Source organism: Drosophila tropicalis, unplaced genomic scaffold (genome assembly GCF_018151085.1).
Source record: "Drosophila tropicalis isolate 14030-0801.00 unplaced genomic scaffold, ASM1815108v1 contig_878, whole genome shotgun sequence".
NCBI classification, from domain to species: Eukaryota; Metazoa; Arthropoda; class Insecta; order Diptera; family Drosophilidae; genus Drosophila; species Drosophila tropicalis.
The window spans coordinates 16,837,889-16,859,589 of NW_027173374.1; the positions used below are offsets into that span (position 1 = coordinate 16,837,889).

At 36.4% G+C, this 21,701-nt stretch overlaps 2 protein-coding genes across 4 annotated transcripts in view; both read left to right on the forward strand.

Moving 5' to 3' along the window:
- Positions 1–21,701, forward strand: part of LOC137585803 (lachesin) — a 149,402-nt gene that overhangs the window by 19,977 nt on the left and 107,724 nt on the right. For all 3 annotated transcript variants that reach the window (XM_068301757.1, XM_068301755.1, XM_068301756.1), the window contains one exon: positions 6,801–6,868. The gene's annotated coding sequence lies outside the window, so the exon portion shown is untranslated. The remainder of the gene's footprint in view (positions 1–6,800; positions 6,869–21,701) is intronic.
- LOC137585454 (uncharacterized) lies at positions 14,400–15,412 on the forward strand. The gene is made up of 4 exons (XM_068301230.1): positions 14,400–14,567; positions 14,633–14,812; positions 14,882–15,075; positions 15,152–15,412. Exons 1-4 carry the CDS (start codon positions 14,517–14,519, stop codon positions 15,210–15,212), a joined length of 486 nt encoding a protein of 161 aa, XP_068157331.1. The 5' UTR covers positions 14,400–14,516; the 3' UTR covers positions 15,213–15,412.

Sequence of the window (21,701 nt, forward strand, 5' to 3'; positions counted from 1 at the left end):
CTTCAAAAGTTAGGTCTGACGAAACACACAAACAAGTTTTAGTTTTGATCTATAAATACACATAGCAACACATTGGACAATTGGACAATAAATAACAAAAACTACAAAATCTACACAAACATCTCATTTTACATACCTTCGTTGATTTTTTCCATGATAAAACTTTTTCACAAATGCAAATACTTTTGTTTTGTTTACTTTGAAAGTCAAAGAAGCTTTCCCGCGTTTTTTTCGATAACCAATGCAACCCTCAAACAGCTGACTTTGAATAAGCGTAAAACATTAAGGGAACTCCCTAAAAATTTTTAAAAATAATTTTTACACTTATTGGAATGTTTTTAATTAGAAACAAATAAAAAAAATCAGATTTTTCAAAAAAAAAAATTTTTAATTTATGCCAAAATTTTGGGAATTTTACCCAATGTGCACTGGGTCGCAGCTGTCGACTGATGTTGAGTCGTTTTTTGTATTGAATGGCCCATCAAGCAGTTGCCTTTCGTTGCTTCTTCGAGTTTTGGGTTTACTCGAGACTTGACTTGGTTTTTTCTACAGTTGAATTTTCCTTTTATTTATCTTTCCTGTCTATGCATATGGGCATTGTTGCTGTCGGGTTATCAGTGCTCACATAAATCTTTTATCTACCAGTCGCAGCTGGTTTTCGTGGTGGAATGCCAAGGGGGATGGGATGAGGCGTGGCGTCTGACAGTGGCTAATGAATACGCACAAAGTTGCTAATGAAGCAAGAGTAAAGCAGCCCCAAGTCAGAGTCGGAGGCGGAGTTAGAGTCTCGCTTATGAATATATTCTTTGTATTTGTGTGTATGTGTGTGTGTGTGTGGATGTGTGTCTCATCTTATGCATATGCGACAGATAGAATAATTATACCATGGGGATGAGCTTGGTGGAAACTTTGTCTCGAGGTCTTTTTTTTTACTTTCGAAAGCTTTTTGGCATAGGGCAATGAAAATTCAATTTAATGACGCTTTCTTTAAGAGTATTTACACAACGAATTGGCTAATGATTCGCGTTTCCTTTGCGCATAAATATTAACGAATTTTAATCAAAAGCCGCAGCGAGTGAAAGGGAGTGGGAAATTTTTTCTCATTAGCACAGTTTTTAAAAATTTTATAATTTATTTATAATTAATAATTGTAATCAGAGATTTTGTATCCATAGTTAATGATAAAGTTTTGTTTAATGTTTAAAAATTATTATATTACTAACATATTTTTAAAAATCTAATTTTAAATAGTGAAACTGTTCAAAACATAAAGCAAAGCTTTAGAGTATTAATTAATAAGACTTTCCGTTTGATTACATGTTTTGCTTAATTAGTTTGCCTTTATGAAGTTTTACTTTTCAATTTCAATTTACTTTTCCCTGATATAACCACTGAATAGTAATTGTTTGTGTAGGTAAATTGATTTTTTTTTTTTTTTTTTTTTTTTTTTTCAAAACTTTTCTTGGTACCTAAATATATGTATGTATGTAAGAGTTATATATATTTTATATTCTTTTTTAACTCTCTCACAACGATTGCACTTAAGGCAGCACAAAAAAAAAATCAAACCAGAAAGCAACTCAGCTCAACTCAACTCAGTTCAGTTCAGCTGACTATAGTTGAGTTTGGCTCCTGGGTTCAAATGCTTATTGGATAGAGGTTGGAAGACAGGGCGGGCGATAGGTTGTTAACTGCAGTCGTTACAGAGTCCAAGGCGAAAGCCAGCAGCTAATGGTAAATAACGATAAATAGAAAAAGTAGAAAATTGCATGGCCAACGGCAAAGTCAATGATGTGGCCCAAAACTCTTCACAGCTATACCGAACTGTAGTAGTAGCAGTAAAGGGGCGAATGAGACGGACAAGGAGGAGGGTCTCCTCCTCTCTACTGTGCTTAAAGCGTAAAATTGTTTGTTATAAAATTCAATTGCAGTTGTTGTTATTGTTGCTGTTGCTGTTGTTGTCCTTGTTGCCTAAATGCAATCGGTTGAATAAGAAATAGCAAACAAAACAAAAAAAAAAAAAAAAGAAAGTTTACTTACAAAACTTAAAAAGTTCTTTTGTTTTATTCTTATGCCGAGATTTCAGTATAAGTTTCATTTTGAAGCCATAGGCAAAACTGAATCAAGGATATGAAAGAAATTTGAGTAAAAACTTCTCTGCTTGCCATTTTGCTTCCTGCTTCGTATCTTGGATTTTCCAACCGCATTTCGGTTAGCAAATTTTCTAGCCTGAAATATGAACATCAATGTTGATTATGTTATATAAGTCTTGAGAATGTTTTATAACCGACTCATCTGGCATTATTACCTTTTATGATGTGTCGTCTCTGTCCCTGTCCTTGTTGTTCCTTTAACGTTCCGTTAACGTAACATCTACCCTCTCTCCGTTTCCAACTCTTCAAACAGACCGAAAGACACGCAAAGCGTCATAAAAGTGCGTAACAAGCAAAGGCAAAAGAAGCTCACAAGTGGCAACAGGTAGTTATTTATGTATGTAGCCATAAAGGGACGTATTCAGCTGTCAAGGGGTTCAACAGAGAAAGAGCTCTTCTGTTTGATTCGAAATATATTATATAAATATAAAGTGTTTTCTTCTTTAAATCTAGCGAAATTTTGGATGCTAATTTGTTAAGCAGTTTTCATCAAGATTTGTGAATTCCAGTCTACCCGCATAGTCTGGTCCTGTGAAAAAAACACAAAAGTATGTGTTATGTGTATGACATCCTCCTACATCGTTTGCCAACAAATTGCGCATATCAAATTCACAGAGTTGTCTCTGTAAGGCCACAGCGCAGGCCTTTGACAAACTAAAAGATTCCGTTGCCTTGACAGTCAAGCTAAGCGCTTACTGTTTGTGTATGTGAATGTGTGTCTGTGTGCGTGTGTGTTTTTGGTAACGGCTATTACTCGAAATGTGATGGGGTAGCCGTAGAAGTCATTGTCAGAGCTGAAAAAGTGGTGGGGTGGCTGTCGAGGATGGGGGCATGGCTAATGTCGCGATTCTCGCGTGACAAACAGTTCTATTTGGCATCTTTCACTGGCTGGCAGCAGGCTGGCATGCATTTACATATTTCCGCCATTTGAGCCGCCATATTAATGATTTTATAGTGTAATAACGCGTTATCACGCCGTCACTCACCCACTCATAGCATAGATATGGCTAATTCATTTGTTTAGCTCACTCCTATCCACTAAATCAGCCCATAACCGCCACTAAGCTCCACCTCCTCCCACGCCACCATTCACTATTCAACATTCGTTCATTCAGACTTCTTCCTCTATATTTTTTAGCCTGTTTCCTGTCAGTTTGCATTTTGATTGAGTTGTTTTGCCATAATTCATAAGCATGAATGTCGAGCCGGGGCAATAGAACATTGTATTTTAGTTGTTATAGAAAATGGAAAATGATATGTACACTGTGGATACATATTTATTTGTATGTCGTTGTCTATGTATATCGTATATGCATTAATAATAAACATTTGATTTGTGATTTGTATGGCGGCTGCATTATGCAAATTAGCGTAGCGCATAAATTGCACAAATTATATTCTGTCTAGTGGCTTAATTAAATGCCAAAAATATATACAAATATATGCATATATTTTCGGTTAAAGCAACGAAAAGAAAAATATGTACATGTACACATACATATATTTGTACATATGTATGTATAAAAAACAACAGCGAAAATGAAATGAAGCATTTTTTCTGCTTTTTAAACAACTCGTGGCGAGGAGAGCGAAGTGGGCAGAGGCGTGTTCGTGTGTATATGTATCTTTATACCCATCGTACATAATGAGTTGGCTTTAATGTGTCATGGGTAATAAACTGGCATGGTGGAATGAAAAGTCAATAAATCAATCAAAATGTTGAAAGTTAATATCTCTTATATACCTTACACATTCTATTAATTTAATGCATTTCATTTTCATTTTTAAGTAAATTTTACAACTTTTGGAATTTTTTTTTCGGATATCTTTATACCCTTGCAAAAAGGGTATATTAATTTTGGTCAGAAGTGTGCAACGCATAGAACGAACCATCTCCGACCATACAAAGTATATATATTCTTGATCAGCACGACGAGACGAGTTCAAATAGCCATGTCCGTCCGTCCGTCCGTCCGTCTGGATCAACGCAAACTCCTCCTAGACCGTAAGAGCTACAGAGCTGAAATTTTGCACCTAGGCTTGTATATACTGCAGGCGTTGTATATCTCGGATTCAGCCGGATCGGACCACTATATCATATAGCTCCCATACAAACTCCAAAGTCACGAACAGTGACTTTTCTCAATAACTTCGTTATTTTCTATGTTATTATCGTGAAACTTAATATTAGAGAGTTTATTACGCTTATAAACGACTGTGCCAAATTTGATCAAGATCGGATGACTATATCATATAGCTCCCATAGGAACGATCGGTCGAAAACAGCGACTTTTGTAAATAACTTCGTTACTTTTACCGCGATTGCTTTCAAATTAAGCATTTGTTAGTTTAGTATATCTGTTAATGACTGTGCCGAATTTGATAAAGATCGGGTGACTATATCATATAGCTCCCATAGGAACGATCGGGCGAAAACAGTGACTTTTGTAAATAACTTCGTTACTTTTAACGTGATTGTTTTCAAATTAGACATTTCTTAATTTAATATATCTGTTAATGACTGTGACGAATTTGATAAAGATCGGGTGACTATATCATATAGCTCCCATAGGAACGATCGGTGGAAAACAGTGACTTTGGCCAATATCTTCGTTATTTCCTATGATTGTAGGCCATTCTTTCGCAAACATAAGCCTTTTTAGATAAAACGTTCTTCCACATTGATGGCTAATAGGTAAGGAAAGAGTTACCAAAAAAGTTGCAAGGGTATACAAACTTTGACGCGCTCAAAGTTAGCCCCGGCCCTCTGGTTTTACCTTACTTTTGAATTAAACTGAGTTTTGGTGTATTAGAAGAGTTCTTTAAGAATTCAACAAGAGTTAGAGTGAAAATTGGTGTTTGTATGTATATTGTAAGCACTTTAAGTACATATCTTTAAACAATCTAAGCTAATTTATTGTAAATAAAACTTAGCATACTTTCTTGCGTGCCGTCCTCTTAGATAACACATACAGAGATTTGGAAATAAGTTAGTTTTAACTAAACCTGAAGATAAAATAATGGAATTTACTGTTTCATATAATTTATGGATAAAATAATAATTATATTTAATTCACCAATCAATTTTTAATCTTGTGTCGTTGCCTTGACTACGTATGTTTGAATTCATGCTTATTTCATGTTCATTTGAGCTCCCAGCTAGTTGGGCTCGCTAATTGCTATCATTTTTGCTGCTGCTTTGTGCTCAGTAGATACTAAACACTCAATTGTTGAGAGTTAGTAAGCTTAAAATTAATAAGTTTGCGTGTTGTTCACAAGTTGCGGTAATTATAATGCCTCCTTCTTCTCTTCCCAGTTATGCATATGCATATAGAATATGTAGGTATATCCACGTTCCGTTCAATAAGCGCTCTCAAAACATTGCCATTCAACTGACACGAAAGCCAAAACCCACATTCGTTAGCCAAAAGAATATAAACATGAATTGCTTTACAACATTTTGCAAGCAAATTGCGTACATAGAAAAACTTTAGATTTCGCTGAGAGAATGTAGAGAAAATGAGCAGCAGCAGTGCATGGAGTGCTTTACAATCTGATATTATGAATGAGGATGCTCCTTCTGCCAAGAGCAAATGAGAATTCTTGCTTTTAATCAGACGAATCTGGATGGATGGATGATAAATGTTTTTCAAACCAGGTCGGGGTCGAGGCAAAGAAACATTCATAATTTAATGCTTGAACCGCAATTCATGGTTTTGCTGCCAGTTTAGCTTTTTGCTTGCCACCATTCACATTAATATCGCTCAGCAGAGTTGTGTTGCAGCTTACCTGGTGCATAAAAGGGGTAGTGGGGCAGCAGTGCGGGGGGCGCGTCGTGGCGTGGGATAAAGTGAGGTAAACCCTAAAAACGCTTTTGCATTTTCATACAAATTTTTGGTTATGCTCGAGAATATAAACCCCTTGAATGTGAAATTTCCTCCCGTAACCCCTTTACATTCGACCAACAGATGGACCCCACCGAACGGGCCACCACTTGGCATTCAGTTTTGAATATTTTAATCTCGACCCCTTAGCCAGAAGTTTTGTTCTACTCATTTGTGGCTCGCTGAGTTTTCGTATCCTGGTCCCGGGATTGCTGTTTGCCGTTTGCTGTTTGCAGTTTGCCGTTTTCCAGTGATGTTTTATTTTAACTTAACCGCGGTCTCTCTTTGTTGCTCCAACTCATGTTCAGTATTCTCCTTCTATCCCAGTTTTCCACCTCTCGCCTGCTATATTGCAGTTCTCCGCTTTTTATGCAATAAAATTGAAATTAATTTTTTTATGATTGCGGATGCGGTTTGCCCTCACTCTAAAATTATTTTTTGTAAGCCTTTTCTTTTATTTGTTTTTTCTTTTTTTGGTGCGGTCGTCGGCGGTTTGACACTGCAATTGAATTGCAAATTATACTGCTTGATGTATGCAGTGTAAGAATATATTTATTCTAGCATTTCCATACCCTTTAATCGAATTATAAACCTAATGACATGGATACTACATTTCAAATTAGTTGATTAGTTTTCAAACTCAATAAAAAGTGAGTACACCTGACAAAGCGTTTCTTTTTCCTTGTTATTCAAATTATTAGCTAAGCAATAAAATTGATTTTTTCATGTAAAATGAATAAATATTTGGTTGTTTTATTTCTAGATTGCCATTGACATCAAGAGTGAATTCAAGTAAAGACAAGCCCAAATATCATCTCACTGTCCGAACAGGTAATTTAATTTTACATATAATAAATAATTGGTGTATAGTGAAATAATAGCTCTTAATATATTGATTGACCAAAAATGAAATGCATTTCGGGTTCATGTCATACTTTTCACTCACACATGCGGGGGAAGAAGCGTTGTGTGGGAGACGTGGCAAATGAATATTTTGACATGGACGTAAATGAAATATCTGTCTGTTTGCCAGACACACACTAAATGGAAAAGAGAAAGAGACGACACACGGACATGGACAAAGTGTAAATTCATGTCAATGTCTGGCTTGTCATTTTACAAGCGAAATATCATTTAATGCGCTGATATGTTTGTGTCTCAAAAAACACAAATTTGTATTTACTAATTGAATAACGAACCAATAGAGAGACATCTAAAGAGATATCCAATTCAAAGAACTGACACTTTTTCGATTTGGAATTTCAATTCTAATCTCTAAGCAATTAACTCAATTAGCCATCCTTAAAATAGGCCAACAAAATGCAACATACTAACTAACCAAAACCAAAACAGAAAGAGAGAGACAAGCAGTTTGCTTGAAAGAAGCCAATTGATAGCTAAACTAGCTTGGCAAACATCTTTTGGGACATCTTTTGGGCACTTGCCATTATTCATGGCAAGCAAATTGGGCCAAGAAAGCAAAAAAGAGCAATGTGAGTGTGTGTGTGAGAGAGTGTATGTTCATACGAGATACTCGTAAATTGCCAAAAGTGTCCTTTATCTTGCCAAAGTGGCTAGATCCCTTCGGTCCTCTCCACTCGGGTTCACCATTGCATAGATTTTTAGTTTTAATTAGACGCAGCTGTTGTGGTATCATTTCGGCCCATGCCCGATTATCTTTTGAACTTTGACCAAGTTTTTACAGTCCGAAAGGGTATGCCTCTCTCAAAGTTCAAGTTCTTCAGTGTGGAGAGTGGGAATGGTTTGCAAAGTAATCTACATGCCATTTGCCTTTTCTTCATTGTTCTGACTAATTGAAAACGTTTATTTTAAAACTTAATTATGATTGTCATGTTGTCTTCCGTCCGGCTTTTGATGTCCTGACCTATCCTGTCCTGTCAAATTTCCTATTGTCGCTTCTTTTGTTGTTTTGTATGCCATTGTGTTACACTAAAACACACACACACACAGATACACGAGAAAATTCTTAAAGTATGCATTCCATATTCAATATTGTATGAAGGATAAAGTCTTGAGGTAAATATTTGCCCAGCTCAAATGCACTTTTTAGTTTTACTTAAGTTTCCATATTGATAGAAATTTTCCTCTCAACATTTCTGCATGCGACACTTGAGAAATTCTTGCCTCTCATTTGTCCAGCAATTAGTTTAATCTATGCAAATATTTTTTGAAAAAGCACTTAGACAACAATTCATCAATCAATCAATCAATATGACAGTCCTGGTGCGGGGGCCGAGGAGAGCTGAGTGTGTTTGAGTGTGGGCGTATACGAAAGCAATTTGATCAAATTTGGAAATTTGGTTTCTCCATGCTTCAAGAGGCGGTTGAAAAATGATTCAATTAAAGTCCATAGCTTGAAAATATATTATATATTAAAAATAAATAGATTTTTAAAGTAACACAATCAATTCATAATTTATATAGAAGTTTCTAATCATTTCAAGTATGAAATTCCTCGTTTACATTTGAAGTTTGTGTTAAATTGGGCTCATTAAATATATATTTGTTCGAATTGAAGTACAAGTTAAAGAAGGGTCCGTTCAAGTAAGTTTATAATAATTGATTAAACAACTTTTCAATAGGTAAATGTTTCTTTTTAAGTGGAATATGATATATTTAATTGAGAAGAAATATTTCATAGACCAATCCGAGAATGATCTACTCGCTAGTTTTAATTACATGAATACAATATTTTGTAGAAATTCTGAATAATCTCTAAAAATAACTGGCAACAATATAATTTCATTTCATTACAATTTAAGCTCCTGGAGCAGTTTGAATTCAAAGAATTTCCTCTCTGACAAAAATGTCAGTAAGTGTATACGGAGGAGGAGGAGCCCTACGAGAAAGGGGAAGGAAAAACTAATGTTAAATGTCAGCTGCAATTACAAGCATTTCATTCACTCCCCCCAAGGCGAAATTTTCTTTAATTTCTGTCTCTCTCTCTCTCTCGTTCTCTCTTTTTGCACTCTCTCTGTTGTTGAAGAACACCTAACAGTATTTTTTTGCTGAATTTCTCTCACCTACGGCTAGTTGTGGTTGTTGTCATACACTTGCAAAAAAAAGGGTATACACAATTGCAAACACAGAGAAGCTAAAGTAATATACATACATATATGTATGCACATTCCTAATTGATCTGTTTATTGATTTAATTTTCATAAAAGAAATTACAATTACAATACATTTCAAATACATTCCAAAAGTTGCACGTTCTTTTTATTGATTTCTTTCTTTCGATAAATATAAGTTTCTAACTGATATTGACAAGAATTTGCAAGCAATTATTGTATTTCAAATTGCAGTCTATGCACATCTCAATGTTAAAAAAGAAACAACAAAATGCCCTGGATAATGAATGCAAGCAAGAGTATAAAAGCCATGCCACACAGTCGAAAGTTATTTGAAGCTCAATGGTAGTTTTTATGTACTTATTTTTTCGTTTCCGTTTCTGTTTAACAGTTTTACGGTTGATTTACCGTGTGCGGACATGTTTTTATTAGTTGTAAAATATTTTCAGCTTTCCTTTCGCTCTACCTTTTCTCTCAATATTTCTCTTTTTCCTTTCCCCTTTTGGTACTTTCTTCTTCGCTCCTGCTTACTTAGTGTTTCTGTTTCCGTTTTGTGTTTTTGTGTTGTTTCGCCTTTTCATTGGCAATTTTCGTGTTTGTCGGTCGGTTTTGTGGTGCAATTAGTTGTTATTTTTATTATTTATTTAACATGCTGACTCTGCTTCTTCCTGTTCACTTGCAACATTTCACAGCAACAGTTTCATCTTGGCAGGCAACCATTAATGCTGTTTGTTTATTTCAGAGAATCATTTGTGTTTCTTTTTGGGTGCTGCTTTTACTAATTGAGCACAACATTTTTCCATTAATCAAATTAATTTTCTTCTCCTTTTTTTGTGTCGTGTTTTTGTTTGTGCTTGCTGTTTTGTGGCCGTTTAACATTCTAGGCTTCCTCTATCTCTACCTCTCTCTTATGCTATCTCTATCTTTATCCCTCCTGTTGCTTTTCATAATTTTCGTAGGTTCTTTTACTTTTTGGATAACTCTGGCACTTAATTAAAAGATTACTTGTGAAAACTTTTGGCAGTAAACTTAATGTCAACAGTGTGAGTGTAGGAAAGAGATAAAGTGTGTGTGAGCAAAATGGAGAGTGAGAGAAAAACAAGCGCAATGTTTGCTAGACAACTTTAAATAAATAAAAGGAAATTGCTAAGCAAACACATTTGGGTACAAACACTCACACACATTTGTTACAAAACGGGCAAACGTTGAACTTTGATGATTTATAGCCGGTTCTCGAGACGAGGACGAAATGAAACGTTTCTTTGTAGTCACTGTGAACACACACACACACACACATATGCATACACACATACACATACAGGAAAACTTGCTACAAAAACTACATAGAGTTTCACATTTAATTTACTACGTGTCACGCATACGTTTGCAACTTTGACAAATACAACTGAGACAGAGAATCAGAGAGACCGAAAGCAGGAGAGAGCAAAATAGCATTGCATTTTCCGTCATCACCAGTCACCCTCCCCCTCCGTCCTACCTTATCTATAGTGGCTTTTGCCAACTCTCTAACTCTCTGTCTCGCCTTGTCGTGGCTTATTTGAAGGCTTTGATTATGTTTTGAGAGCGCCACAAATTACGGTAAACATAAACAAGAGCTTTTACTTCCGCTTCCTTTTTAATATTTATACCAACAGCATATAGAATATATACACATATCAACACACATGTATGTATGTAAATTAATGCATGGTCCAACTTTTTATTTGGTATACCCTTATCATTGGGGACTGATAATATTATTAAGCACTTTCTATTAGCGACATCTCGTATGAAAAATAATTTAATTTTGGTAAAGTGTTAAGAGTCCAAATTGTCACATAACAGATAAGCAAAGGGCCATATTTGCCCTTAGGATATTGAATCGACTAACAAGGATCTCAGGTATCAATTATTTGTGTACTCAGGTTAGGGTATAATAGCTTCGGCAAGCTTAATTCAGCTGTGAGCACAATTTTTTCTATGCAAGTTGCTTAATGCCTACGTAGGTAAACAAATTTACAAAGTTTAATTTAACGTAAATAATGTTATTTGCCAAGTTTTTGTTTTTTAATTTTTTACTTTGCTCCACGACAAAGTTAACAGCGGTCATATTTTTGTCATTAATTTTTATATTGTAGGATACATATAAAATATTTCCATGTGAGTGTGTAGGTAACGAACTTTGAGCTCAAAGGCATACCGCCAGGCCGTTTTTTCTTCCCATTTTTTGTTGTCGTTGTTTTTGTCAAGTAATAGGCATATTTATGTTGGTGTGTGAGTTTGTGTGGATTTGTAGAATTAATTGGTTTTTGAAAAAGTTCAACAAAGCGTGCTAATTAATGCAATGTGTCGTTGACTTTGAACTGCATTTGTGTGTGTGTATGTATTTGAGTACACACATTAGAGGGTCCCTAAGAGATGGGGTCATGTTATAAACCGCGGAAAGTATTTGCCTTTGACTTTACAAGAAGGCCAGGAAACAAGATTATTCACTTTAAGCAGTAACCTAAACGATATAATTCTAAATCACGCATATCATGTATACGCAGTGGTGTTTCATAGCCTTGTGTCTTGACTATTTGGGAGCCAGCAACTTTCAGGAGTCAATCTTCGCTAATATTTGGCAATTTCTCAAAGTAGAAACCACCAATTATTGCCAGAAAATGAAATGACAGTAACATGGTAAAATGGGTCGTATACGTAATATTATGATGGCAATTTCGAGAAATGCTCAAAAACAGTTTAAGGTTAAATGAAATCCTTTGTTTTGTATTTGTCACCATGACAGAATCGTGGTGGGGTGTTTTGTATGGGAGGAAAAAAAACTTTGAACGCTTAAATAAATAAATTGTTTGGCTGCAGAGCAAAAGTAATACGCAAGTGGCAGCAAATGTCACAGAAATTGCAGCAACTTTACCATTCTGGCACATGTTTTTCCCAATAAGAAAGTTCCCAAGCTGGTGGATTGGCAACACTATTATAAGGCCAAACAAACGCACACACACACATGCACTCATAAGCATGTGCATATCGTATATACATACATATGTACATATATGTTGGTATGGGGTATGTAATGTGCAAAAAATAAGACCATTGTGGCCAAGTAGTTGTAGTAGTAGTGCAGTTCAGTTGCTTCGAGTCAACTGGAAAATAATTAAATTCCGGAGCCACGGCTTTTGTTCAAGCTTCTTACTAATTTCATGCAAAATGCCATTTGCTGCATTTGTTTTAGTGGTATATATTGGGTAGTGAATATTCAAATGTGTGTGTGTGTGTGGAAAGAGGGTAAGAAAAAGTTATGCCCTCAACTTATTGCCGCTTTCCGCATTGCTTTTGTTTCGACTTTTACTTGTACTTTTGTCCTTCTGCTGCAGCTCCTGCTGCTGTTGTTGTGTTTGCTTTCTTACGGCTTGTCAGTTGGCTCTCAGTGGCGCACTGCTGGGAATTATTTCGTTTGCACTATTCTTACTCAAGCCCAAGCCCTAGCTCAGGCCCCCAACTTCAAATCGCAGCCCGTTGGCAGCCCAACGCCCACTCAGCCCAGTCCCTGTATATATTTGTATATATATGCCATACCGGAAGGAAATGAGCAAAAATGACAAAGTTAACGGATGTGCACAAAACACAACGCACACTCCTCCAATGCACTTGCACAGGATTCAGGATATGTATGCGGAAAGTACAAAATTTTACATGCATTTGATTTATGTTCGTTGCCTCTTTTAACACAGCAAGCAGGGAAGACCCTTTCTGACCCATCCTACCACAATACCATCTCCACCACCGCTCCCTTCTTGGCGGCCTTGTCATTGAGCATGGTGCAAACTGTAGTTTTTGCTTATTGCATTTCCTCCTTCTCCCTGTCCCTAATGCCCTGCTCAAAGTATCAAGTGATTTCAGTTGGCAAGTAAGCAAATCATAGCCTACATTTCCGCTGTTCGTTTTTTCTTCATCTTCTTCGTCACTCTAGAGCAAATTTCTTTTTTCTTTTCCTATTCTTTTTCCAGTTTGCTCTTGTCGGCTCTGCTCTTGTTTCATATTTACTACTGCTCAGGGGAGTTTATGTTTTTAAGACTTTTTAGCAAAAGTTGTCTTCTAGAAAATTGCTCATAAATTTTATCGAGAAGAAGGCTGTCATGTGCTGCCTCTCCTTCTCCTCTCTATATGTAGTCCATATATACATATGTACATTGTACATATGCATGCTAGTATGCAGTTTTATTTATAAAGAAAGAAAAAAAAAAAAAAAATTATGGAAAAAGATGAAATAAAAATCAAACATCAAACTAAAAGCGAACAACTTTTTAATGAATGAAAGTGCTTGCCCATACACACTGAATTCACACAAAAAAACTCGCTACAACCTAAAAAAGAGAAAGCGTTAGAAACAAAGTAAAAGAGCGAGAGAGTACGAAAACGGCATACCCTTACACAATCTCTTCCTCTACCTCGCTCTATATATATATATACATATATATGTACTTAAAGGTAGCTAGGGTTTTTTAGGGGTTAGGAAAGTTTGTTTTTGTTTTACTCCTTTTGTTATTTCATTTTTGCTTTGTTTCGTTTACTCACTTTCTTTTTGGAAATTTCATTTATCAGCGCCCATAAAACGTTAGCATTTTTATTTCCATTGCTACTAGCACTCGCTCTAGACTCTTAGCTATCCCGTGTCAACAGGCAATTATTATAAAAGCCCCAGTAGTCGGGGGAGTAGTCGGCTGGCTATGTACGTACGGATTCGAGACATTGTAGACCACATTTTGTGGGTTGAACTACAATTGCGAGGGTATGCTAAATGCTTTGCCACTGAAAAATGTGACTTTAAATTGCATGAAATCATCGCCGCATTCTCAGAGTAATGAAATTAGCAAAACAAAAATAAAAAAATACAGAAAACAACAGAAACCAAAACAGAAGAAGGAAAAATAAGCACAAAACATCAGTGCGTGCTTTCTATCAAGGTTAACACAAAAAAAGGTAATAAAATCGTTTGAACCTTTTTGTCATACCCATTAGAAGTTAGCTTAAGGAGTATATTTAAATTGTCAAAAAGCGAGCTACCATCATCTAAATAGTATCTAAATAGTATCACCATCAAGTCATTATTTTAGTGAATTTTTTCAGTTCTTAAAATCACACTTGTAGTTTGAATCTAAAATATTTGATATGTATCCTTCAAGTTTTCCCAACTTAGTAGGAAGTACCAACAAGTCGTTGCTGTATCTCTTTTGTAAAAGCTGTTCTGCCTTTGCTTTTAACTCTAAGATAACTGGCATCTAAATTTGTTTATAGTGTCAACTTGTAAAATTAACAACACAAAATTTCAGTATTTTTCTCTTTCGCATTGTTTTCGGGTTTTGGTTTATGGTTGGACCATCAACATGGGTTTTCCCATTCGCATTGTGAATTGTTTACTGCTGATTGTAACGGCGGTAAATGCATCTCTTTTCAGTTCAGTTGAGTTGAAATTTTCTACAGAATTGCTACTTGTTTGCAGATTTTAGAAATCATTGGTTTGGTCTTTCTCATCCTATTGTTGTCCTCGCATTGTGTCCTGGGCGGCGAATATGGGATATCGGTTTGGCTGTACATATACTTTTTACCGGGCATAACGGCCCAGTCACTGGTCTTGGCCATCTTTCGACTGTGCTGCAACACTGTGGGACTTGATCCAATTGTGCGTAGTGGTGCTCTTCTCTCGTGTGCCTCTTGCGTGTAGTACATTGCGATGTTTGTTTACTTACAGGCGCTAGCATTTAATTTCGCCAGCGGCATTGTTTGCCTAATCACCGCACTAGTTTTGCTCGTGGCCATGATTGATCATTGCGGAAATGAGTTTGCGTACATGTTCTATGCGTCGGGCGTTTGTGGGTTGGTGGCTGGCTTGTTGCATTTGCTGAATGCCTGCCTGTGCAACATATACATGCCCAACAGCGAATGGTATTTATTGAGGAGTTGCGTGCCAAAGAAGTTCCATTTGACTTAATTAACTAATCGATTTGCATTGCATTTTTAGGAGATATCTCAAACCTTCTAAATATTCAAGGTCTAGGGCCGAGCAGGTATCTTTTATGTAGAACGGATTACAGATTACGGATTCCAATTCAAATTCTTCCTCACATTCCATTTCATATTTTACAATACATATGTATATATTGTAATTGTATTTTGCTATATTTGCAAAAATGCAATTAATTTAGGTCAAATCTTTGTCTGTCTCTGAATTGAGTTCGGGCTTGCAAACATTTGATTTATCAAATAAAATTCTTAACATTTCCATTCCAAATATTTTACAATAAAAATCTAATTCAATCAATTTTATGCCATAGCATGGCTGAAGCTAAAATAGTTTTGTGCTTATAATTAATGTACTTTAATATATAATTGTCTTTTATCTATGCCTTATCTGACGTTTATATTTATATGCACATATAATTAACACTAAACAACAAATTAGAGTAAAGAATGATTGCTTTAGGGAAACTTTAAAAAGAATAAGAGCTTTAGCTAATAAAACCCCAGATCGAATTCGAAATAGCTTTGATTTTTGTTTGCCTTTTTATTCCACTCATGTACATGTATATGAAATACGCATTTGTTGGCCAGTGTAAAGGCAATATTTGATATTTGTGCTGAATATTATTGTTATTATTTTGGGCATATTTCTGTTTTGTTGATTTGGGGGTGGAGTAATGTCTGGCCAACGGCAGTAATCAATATTATTTTTGGCGACCTTTGCGTGTTAATAGCTGAAAATAATTCTTAATAGACTAGAGTCCTGGGAAAGACTAGTACACTTGTCCACTGAGACAAAGAGAGAGAGAGAGAGAGAGAGCGCCAAATCAATAAAGTTGTGTCCAATCTCAATACCAATTCAGAAAGTTGAATGCGACTCCTTATGGATATTGTAATTGTTTGGTATTTTAATCAAAATGACAGCATATATTGCAACCGCAGGCAAGCGGATATACACACACACAGACTTCCAATCTATCCACTATATATGTGGGTTGAAGGGAGGAAATATCCTGGCGACAAAAAGACAGCCACTTCAATCAGTTCCCAGTGACAAACCCTGGAGGAGTTTTGAATGTGGGTACCGTGAGGGGAAATTTCACTATTGTGCAATGTGCATATTCATAAGCATAAAAGATTTGCGTGATGCGATGGCAATCAAATGGAGAGATAGATTGACAGACAGATAAACGCAGGAGCAGAAGGGAGAGAAAGAGAGTCGAACAGAGGAGGCACTCTGACAGTTACTAATATAAGCAATCAGAAGCTCGGGAATCAAATGAATAGAGAACGAGTCGAAATAGTCATGTAAATCTGTGACTATGAGAAGGAAACTGCTGCAGATGATGATGATGATGATAATAACGACGACAATGATGATGATAATTATGATGCTGCCACTCTATTGCCATGACTGTTGATGAATGCCAACTGACTAAAACAGACACTCACACACACACTTGATTCTTCCCCTGCCTTATCACTCCACCACCTTCCATACACACACACACATGGAGGATTCAAATTTATCCCACGCTGTGGTTTTGCACTTCTATATATCTGAGCTTTGATGTGTCAGAAAAGCGCATTAATGTTAAAGCAGCCATGGCCATGGTGCCTCTTTTTGACTGACAACAAAGATCTCAGTTATTGTTGTTGCTGTTGGTTCTTACAACACCAGACAGCAATTTAAATTTATATGATTCAAGTAGGAAAAGTAGTTTAGTAAATGAATACCAAAAAGGATTTCTTAGAATCCTTGTATGGAAATAATTTGTAGAATTAAAACTTAAATAGTTTACCTATAATACATACATATACATGTGTATATATATAAATGGAACTGTCTCAGTTTGTCGACTAACACTAAGAAGCTAAGAATAATCAGTTGAGGGCGAAGATTCTTATGTTGTGGTATTGTTCTTTTGTTCTTGTTTAGCATTTTAATCCTTAACTTGTGCAAATATTATTAATTAAGATAGTCCAGATCAGTTTACATGGGTTTTGTATGTCTAAGGTCAAAAATGTTTGACGCTTAATGCTAAGACTCCAAATAGTTAAAACTCCGATTGTACTTGTAACTATTGTCCTGCAATTTATTTTTTATCAGTTTATAATTCAAATCGACTCAAATCAAGAACTCGAATGTTGATATATGTATAAAATCTTGCAATAGATTCAACTAAAGATAGGATTGCATAGAAAAAAAGGAGTCTAAACAAGTCTTAGTCACAAGTCTTTAGTCACAGAATGATAGAATACTTATATTATTAGAAACAAGAAAAATGAGATTCCAATTTAGTTATCTTTATAGATTTGCGATCAAAAATTTTCTGTTGAGAGGATGTTTAAGTAAATTGTGTTGGCCATTGTAATTAACCACATGGACATTGTTTAGACTTTATTTAATATTTGCTCGCTTGATTGGAACTCCTTTTTCGGGGGCTTTAATTAGGGTGTAGTGGAAATGCCATAAATGTGAAAGCAGGCCAAGTTATCACAAGGTTTTTTTCGGTGTTTTTTTGTTTTTCGGTGTAGTTTACTGCAAAGAATGAAATAACAAAAACAAAGCCAGACAACAACGTTTGTCACCACTAGCACTAACAACAACAACAATAGAAACAAAAACAATGGCAGTAAACAAATGTAAAAATATTTGGCACTCGAAAGTGCTGCGAGACAAATACGTTCGTACATACATACGTACAAGCATATAGATGTGACAAACGTTGAAGAGTCATTTACTGGGAGTGCATAGAGAGTCAAAAGCATACTCGGGAGGAGAGGTACCGGTGGAGTGGAATGAAGTGGAGCGGAATGGCACCACTGAGCTAGGCGAGAATGTATGTGGTGCTAGTGGAGCAGGCTTTCAAGTCAAGCGCGCGTATGTCTTTCTCTCTTTCCCTCTCTCTCTCTGAGTGTATGTGTGTGTGTTGAAAAATGGCGGGTAATGCGGGCAAACAACAACTGAGGAGCAATTGCAGACAGCATACGTCGTCGTGGCAAACAAAGAGACGGGCGGCGGCATGATGAGTCGAGCCAAACGCAAACGAAATGAAACCAGCCAGTGAATATGGAGTGGCGACTGCCTTATATTGTATGTGAGTGAAAGTGCACAGAATGCCAGTCAGTCAAATAGTCAAAAAGTCAGTCAGTCAGTCCACCAGTCAGCTTGTGCTGGTGCTCAGCATAGTTAGAGAACGGAAAAGCATCGCCGCTTTGGCGTTGATGACAATTGTACAATTCATAATAGCAAACACACACACACACAATATCACAAATACGCACATAGGAGACAGACATGTCAGTGTTAACTATTTAGAGAGTGCTTCTTTTTACATGAGTGTGTGCGTTTGAGTATGTTTCTGAGTGAGAGATCGCTATAAATAGCACGGACTGTTGCATAATACCTGCAACGACTTTCACATGACCTACACTTGAAGAAAATTTGCTTAATCATATTTCATTAAATGATAATTTAGCAATGCAGTTTTCAAGAAGTTAATTTCAAGCAAACGTTACGCATACGACACGTTGTTCATTTTATGTTTAGAATGAAATGCGTCTTACGGAAATTTGGAAGTACAATTCTCTTATATTTATAATTAGTCGTGTAATTTTGAGGTGAATTCAGTGAGAAAATTATTACCTCCAACTTTAAATGCTTTGTGGGGATGTGTTATTTCACAATATAACCATTATGTTACAAACCTCCGTTTGGTAACTAAATCTTACTTTTATTGATATTCCTTATCTCTAAGTTTGCCGTTAATTTTTTTTGCTGTGCAAAATGCCTATCAGCTGACTGGAGGACTGACTGACTGGCGGACTTGGTGACTGGTTGACTGGCTGCCATGTCACTTGTTCAAAGTTCAAAAAGGGCTGTCAGGTTGTTTATTTTCTCCACTGTTCGCAACACTTGCTTTAATGGGCGGGAGTTATGGGTGCTTAGTAGCCTGCCTTCATTTGCCTAGCCATATGCTTTGCCTTTCTTCCTCTGCCTGGATGCCTTTGGTTGTTGCTGTCTTTTTAGATTGCAAATTGCATGCTGCAAAATGAAAGAGCAGCGGGGCCCAGACAGAGCAGTCCAAACCAGACCCAGGCAGGGCCAGTACCAGTTGCACTATCGAGGCTAGACAAAATCCAGCAGCAACCAACGCAGCCAAGGCCTGTAAATTATTGCGGCAATAAGCATTATGCACAGGCTAGCGTGTCGGTCCGTCGCCTCGTCAGCGTCAAATTAGGTTAGACACTGGACATTAGCTGTCTTCTTCTTCTGCTGGTGCCGCTTCTTCTCTAGTTCTTGAACCTTTTGGCCTGCTCAGTTGACAGCTGCTCCAACTATTTTGCTTTGATGCCAATCCAGATATACCTACATACATATCTGTAGGTATATAAAGCTTGATTAAAATCGTAAATTGGCTTTGCTCAAAGGGTTTGCGTTGGCCTAGGTAAACAAGCTGCCAACTTCTAAATTGAAACTTAGATTATCTTTTGCCAACAGCATTCCAAGCCGAATTCCCTTTTTTCTTTCATCTGTATTGAGATTAAGAAAGCCAATGAGCTGTTCAACCAAAACCATAAAGAAGAAATCAATCAAGTGTGGTTAATGTCTTTCTTCGTCCAACACAACAAAACAAAAACACATAACCGAAACCCAAAAACGGGTTCATTTTAAAGCCATTTTGTTCTATTGATATCGGTTCATGTGTGTGTGTAAGTGGGTTATAAAGCAATTTACACAACCGAAAAGTATGCTAGGTAAATACTTAATTAAAATTACAACCAATGTCAATGACCATGTGTGTGTGTGTGTGTGGCTTTAATCACTCGAAATTAGAGCAGTAAAGTAACAACAACTGGGCCAACTGACCAAGTGCCCAAGCCAACCGCTTGGCCCATACATAAAAAAGGCAATAAAAAGCTCGTAAAAGCCCATGCGAAACAATAACAACAACAACAGCAACTCAAATATTAGCCTAAATGCAATAGACATTAAATTACTCGTAGCAGCAATAAAACCCCCAAACAAATAAAACAGATTTTCTGCTAGTAAAACAATAAAAAACAAATACAAAAAAAAATCAACAAAACGAAAAACAAACAACAGGCAGTCAGTCGAAGCAATACAAAAATCGGAAGCTGGATGACAAATGGAATAGTCTTGGGGATTAAGACATGTGTGTTGGAGGTGGGGGCAACTCCATATTTAATGTTATAATTCATGATTTTATCCTAATAAAGAACTTCATTTTTTAAATTAATTCACATAACGCATATTAAGCGAGTTTAACTGGAAAAAAAATTAAAGAATAACTCTTTAATTTATCAAAATAAATATATACGAAAGCAAAGGTCATTTAAAAAGAACAATTATTTATTTGTTCCAATGTTTAAAGATCCAAACCAATCGATAAAAGCTTTGGGGTCTCCAGGCGCGTTATATTGGATACAGACAAAACGCTGCGACAAACATTTTCTTGATTCTGATATATCCTTTTATTCTACAAATGCAGAGAATGTATGGATACTCTATGGAAACTCTTGAATATACATTTCTGAAAATAGAGCAAATTGAGCAAAGATGAGTTTTTAATTCAATTTCATGCCCAGACAACGTTCCGGCCGTGGTAAGCCTTCAACCCGCACGTGCTCTCAGCAGATATGAAGGCAAACCCAACGGAAAAAAAATATGTCAAAGTAAATTTTCGTGAACAACATTTCGTCAATGGCCACGCGTTGAAATATGAACGGCAAATAAATGAATAAATAAAATAATAAAAAAAGGGAGCCAAAAATTGTATTCTGCCAGACAAGTGGCCATCATAAACCTACATCGAGTTACACAGACATACATACATACACATCTACAATTTCAATTCTTGGTCTTATCAGTTCGGGTCCTCTGCCCTACTACCCCCATATAGGAAAAAGACTCGCCTCCTGGTCCATGACCAAATACAAAATTCAATTTACTAAAAGAGGCGACCCCCCATTTTTTGGTGGCTGTCGCAGTCGAGGCAGGAAATGTCAAGAAAAAGGACAGCCAAAATACATATATACCATTTATATACACATCTATCTGTATATTTGTATATATATTCATATACATACTGTTTGGCAGCAAAAGTTGGCTCTTGTTTATGCCAAGAGAGTGCCACTTACTGTGGCTTACCGTGCAACGCGAATAAAGCAAGTTTGAAGTTACAATTTTTTCGGTCGCTTGGCACAAGCCACAAAACGGTGGCAGTGACAGGGGCACGGATGACGGGGTCTCTTGTATTTGATACAAGTATGTAATATACATACACAAATTTGCCCTTTGCGTCTTAGTTCTTTAGCTAACAAAATGGTTGATGCTCAAGCTGAGAGATGCCAAACCTCAGACATAATACAATGGCCATTAATATGGTTCGTGACCTGAAGACGACAAACAACAAAAGATATTATATAGTAGTTGGATATGAATCAGTTGACTATAAAGATGATGGGAATAGGCAAGGATATCGTCCGTATTTGTGTGGGTATGTGTGCGCCTGGGTTCAATATTG

Excerpts from the sequence above, each read along its gene's own strand:
- LOC137585454 (XM_068301230.1), top strand. The coding sequence starts at position 14,517 with ATGGGTTTTCCCATTCGCATTGTGAATTGTTTACTGCTGATTGTAACG. Across the intron at positions 14,568-14,632 it reads TACTGCTGATTGTAACGGCG|ATTTTAGAAATCATTGGTTT; the intron begins GTAAATGCATCT and ends ACTTGTTTGCAG. Across the intron at positions 15,076-15,151 it reads TACATGCCCAACAGCGAATG|GAGATATCTCAAACCTTCTA; the intron begins GTATTTATTGAG and ends TTGCATTTTTAG.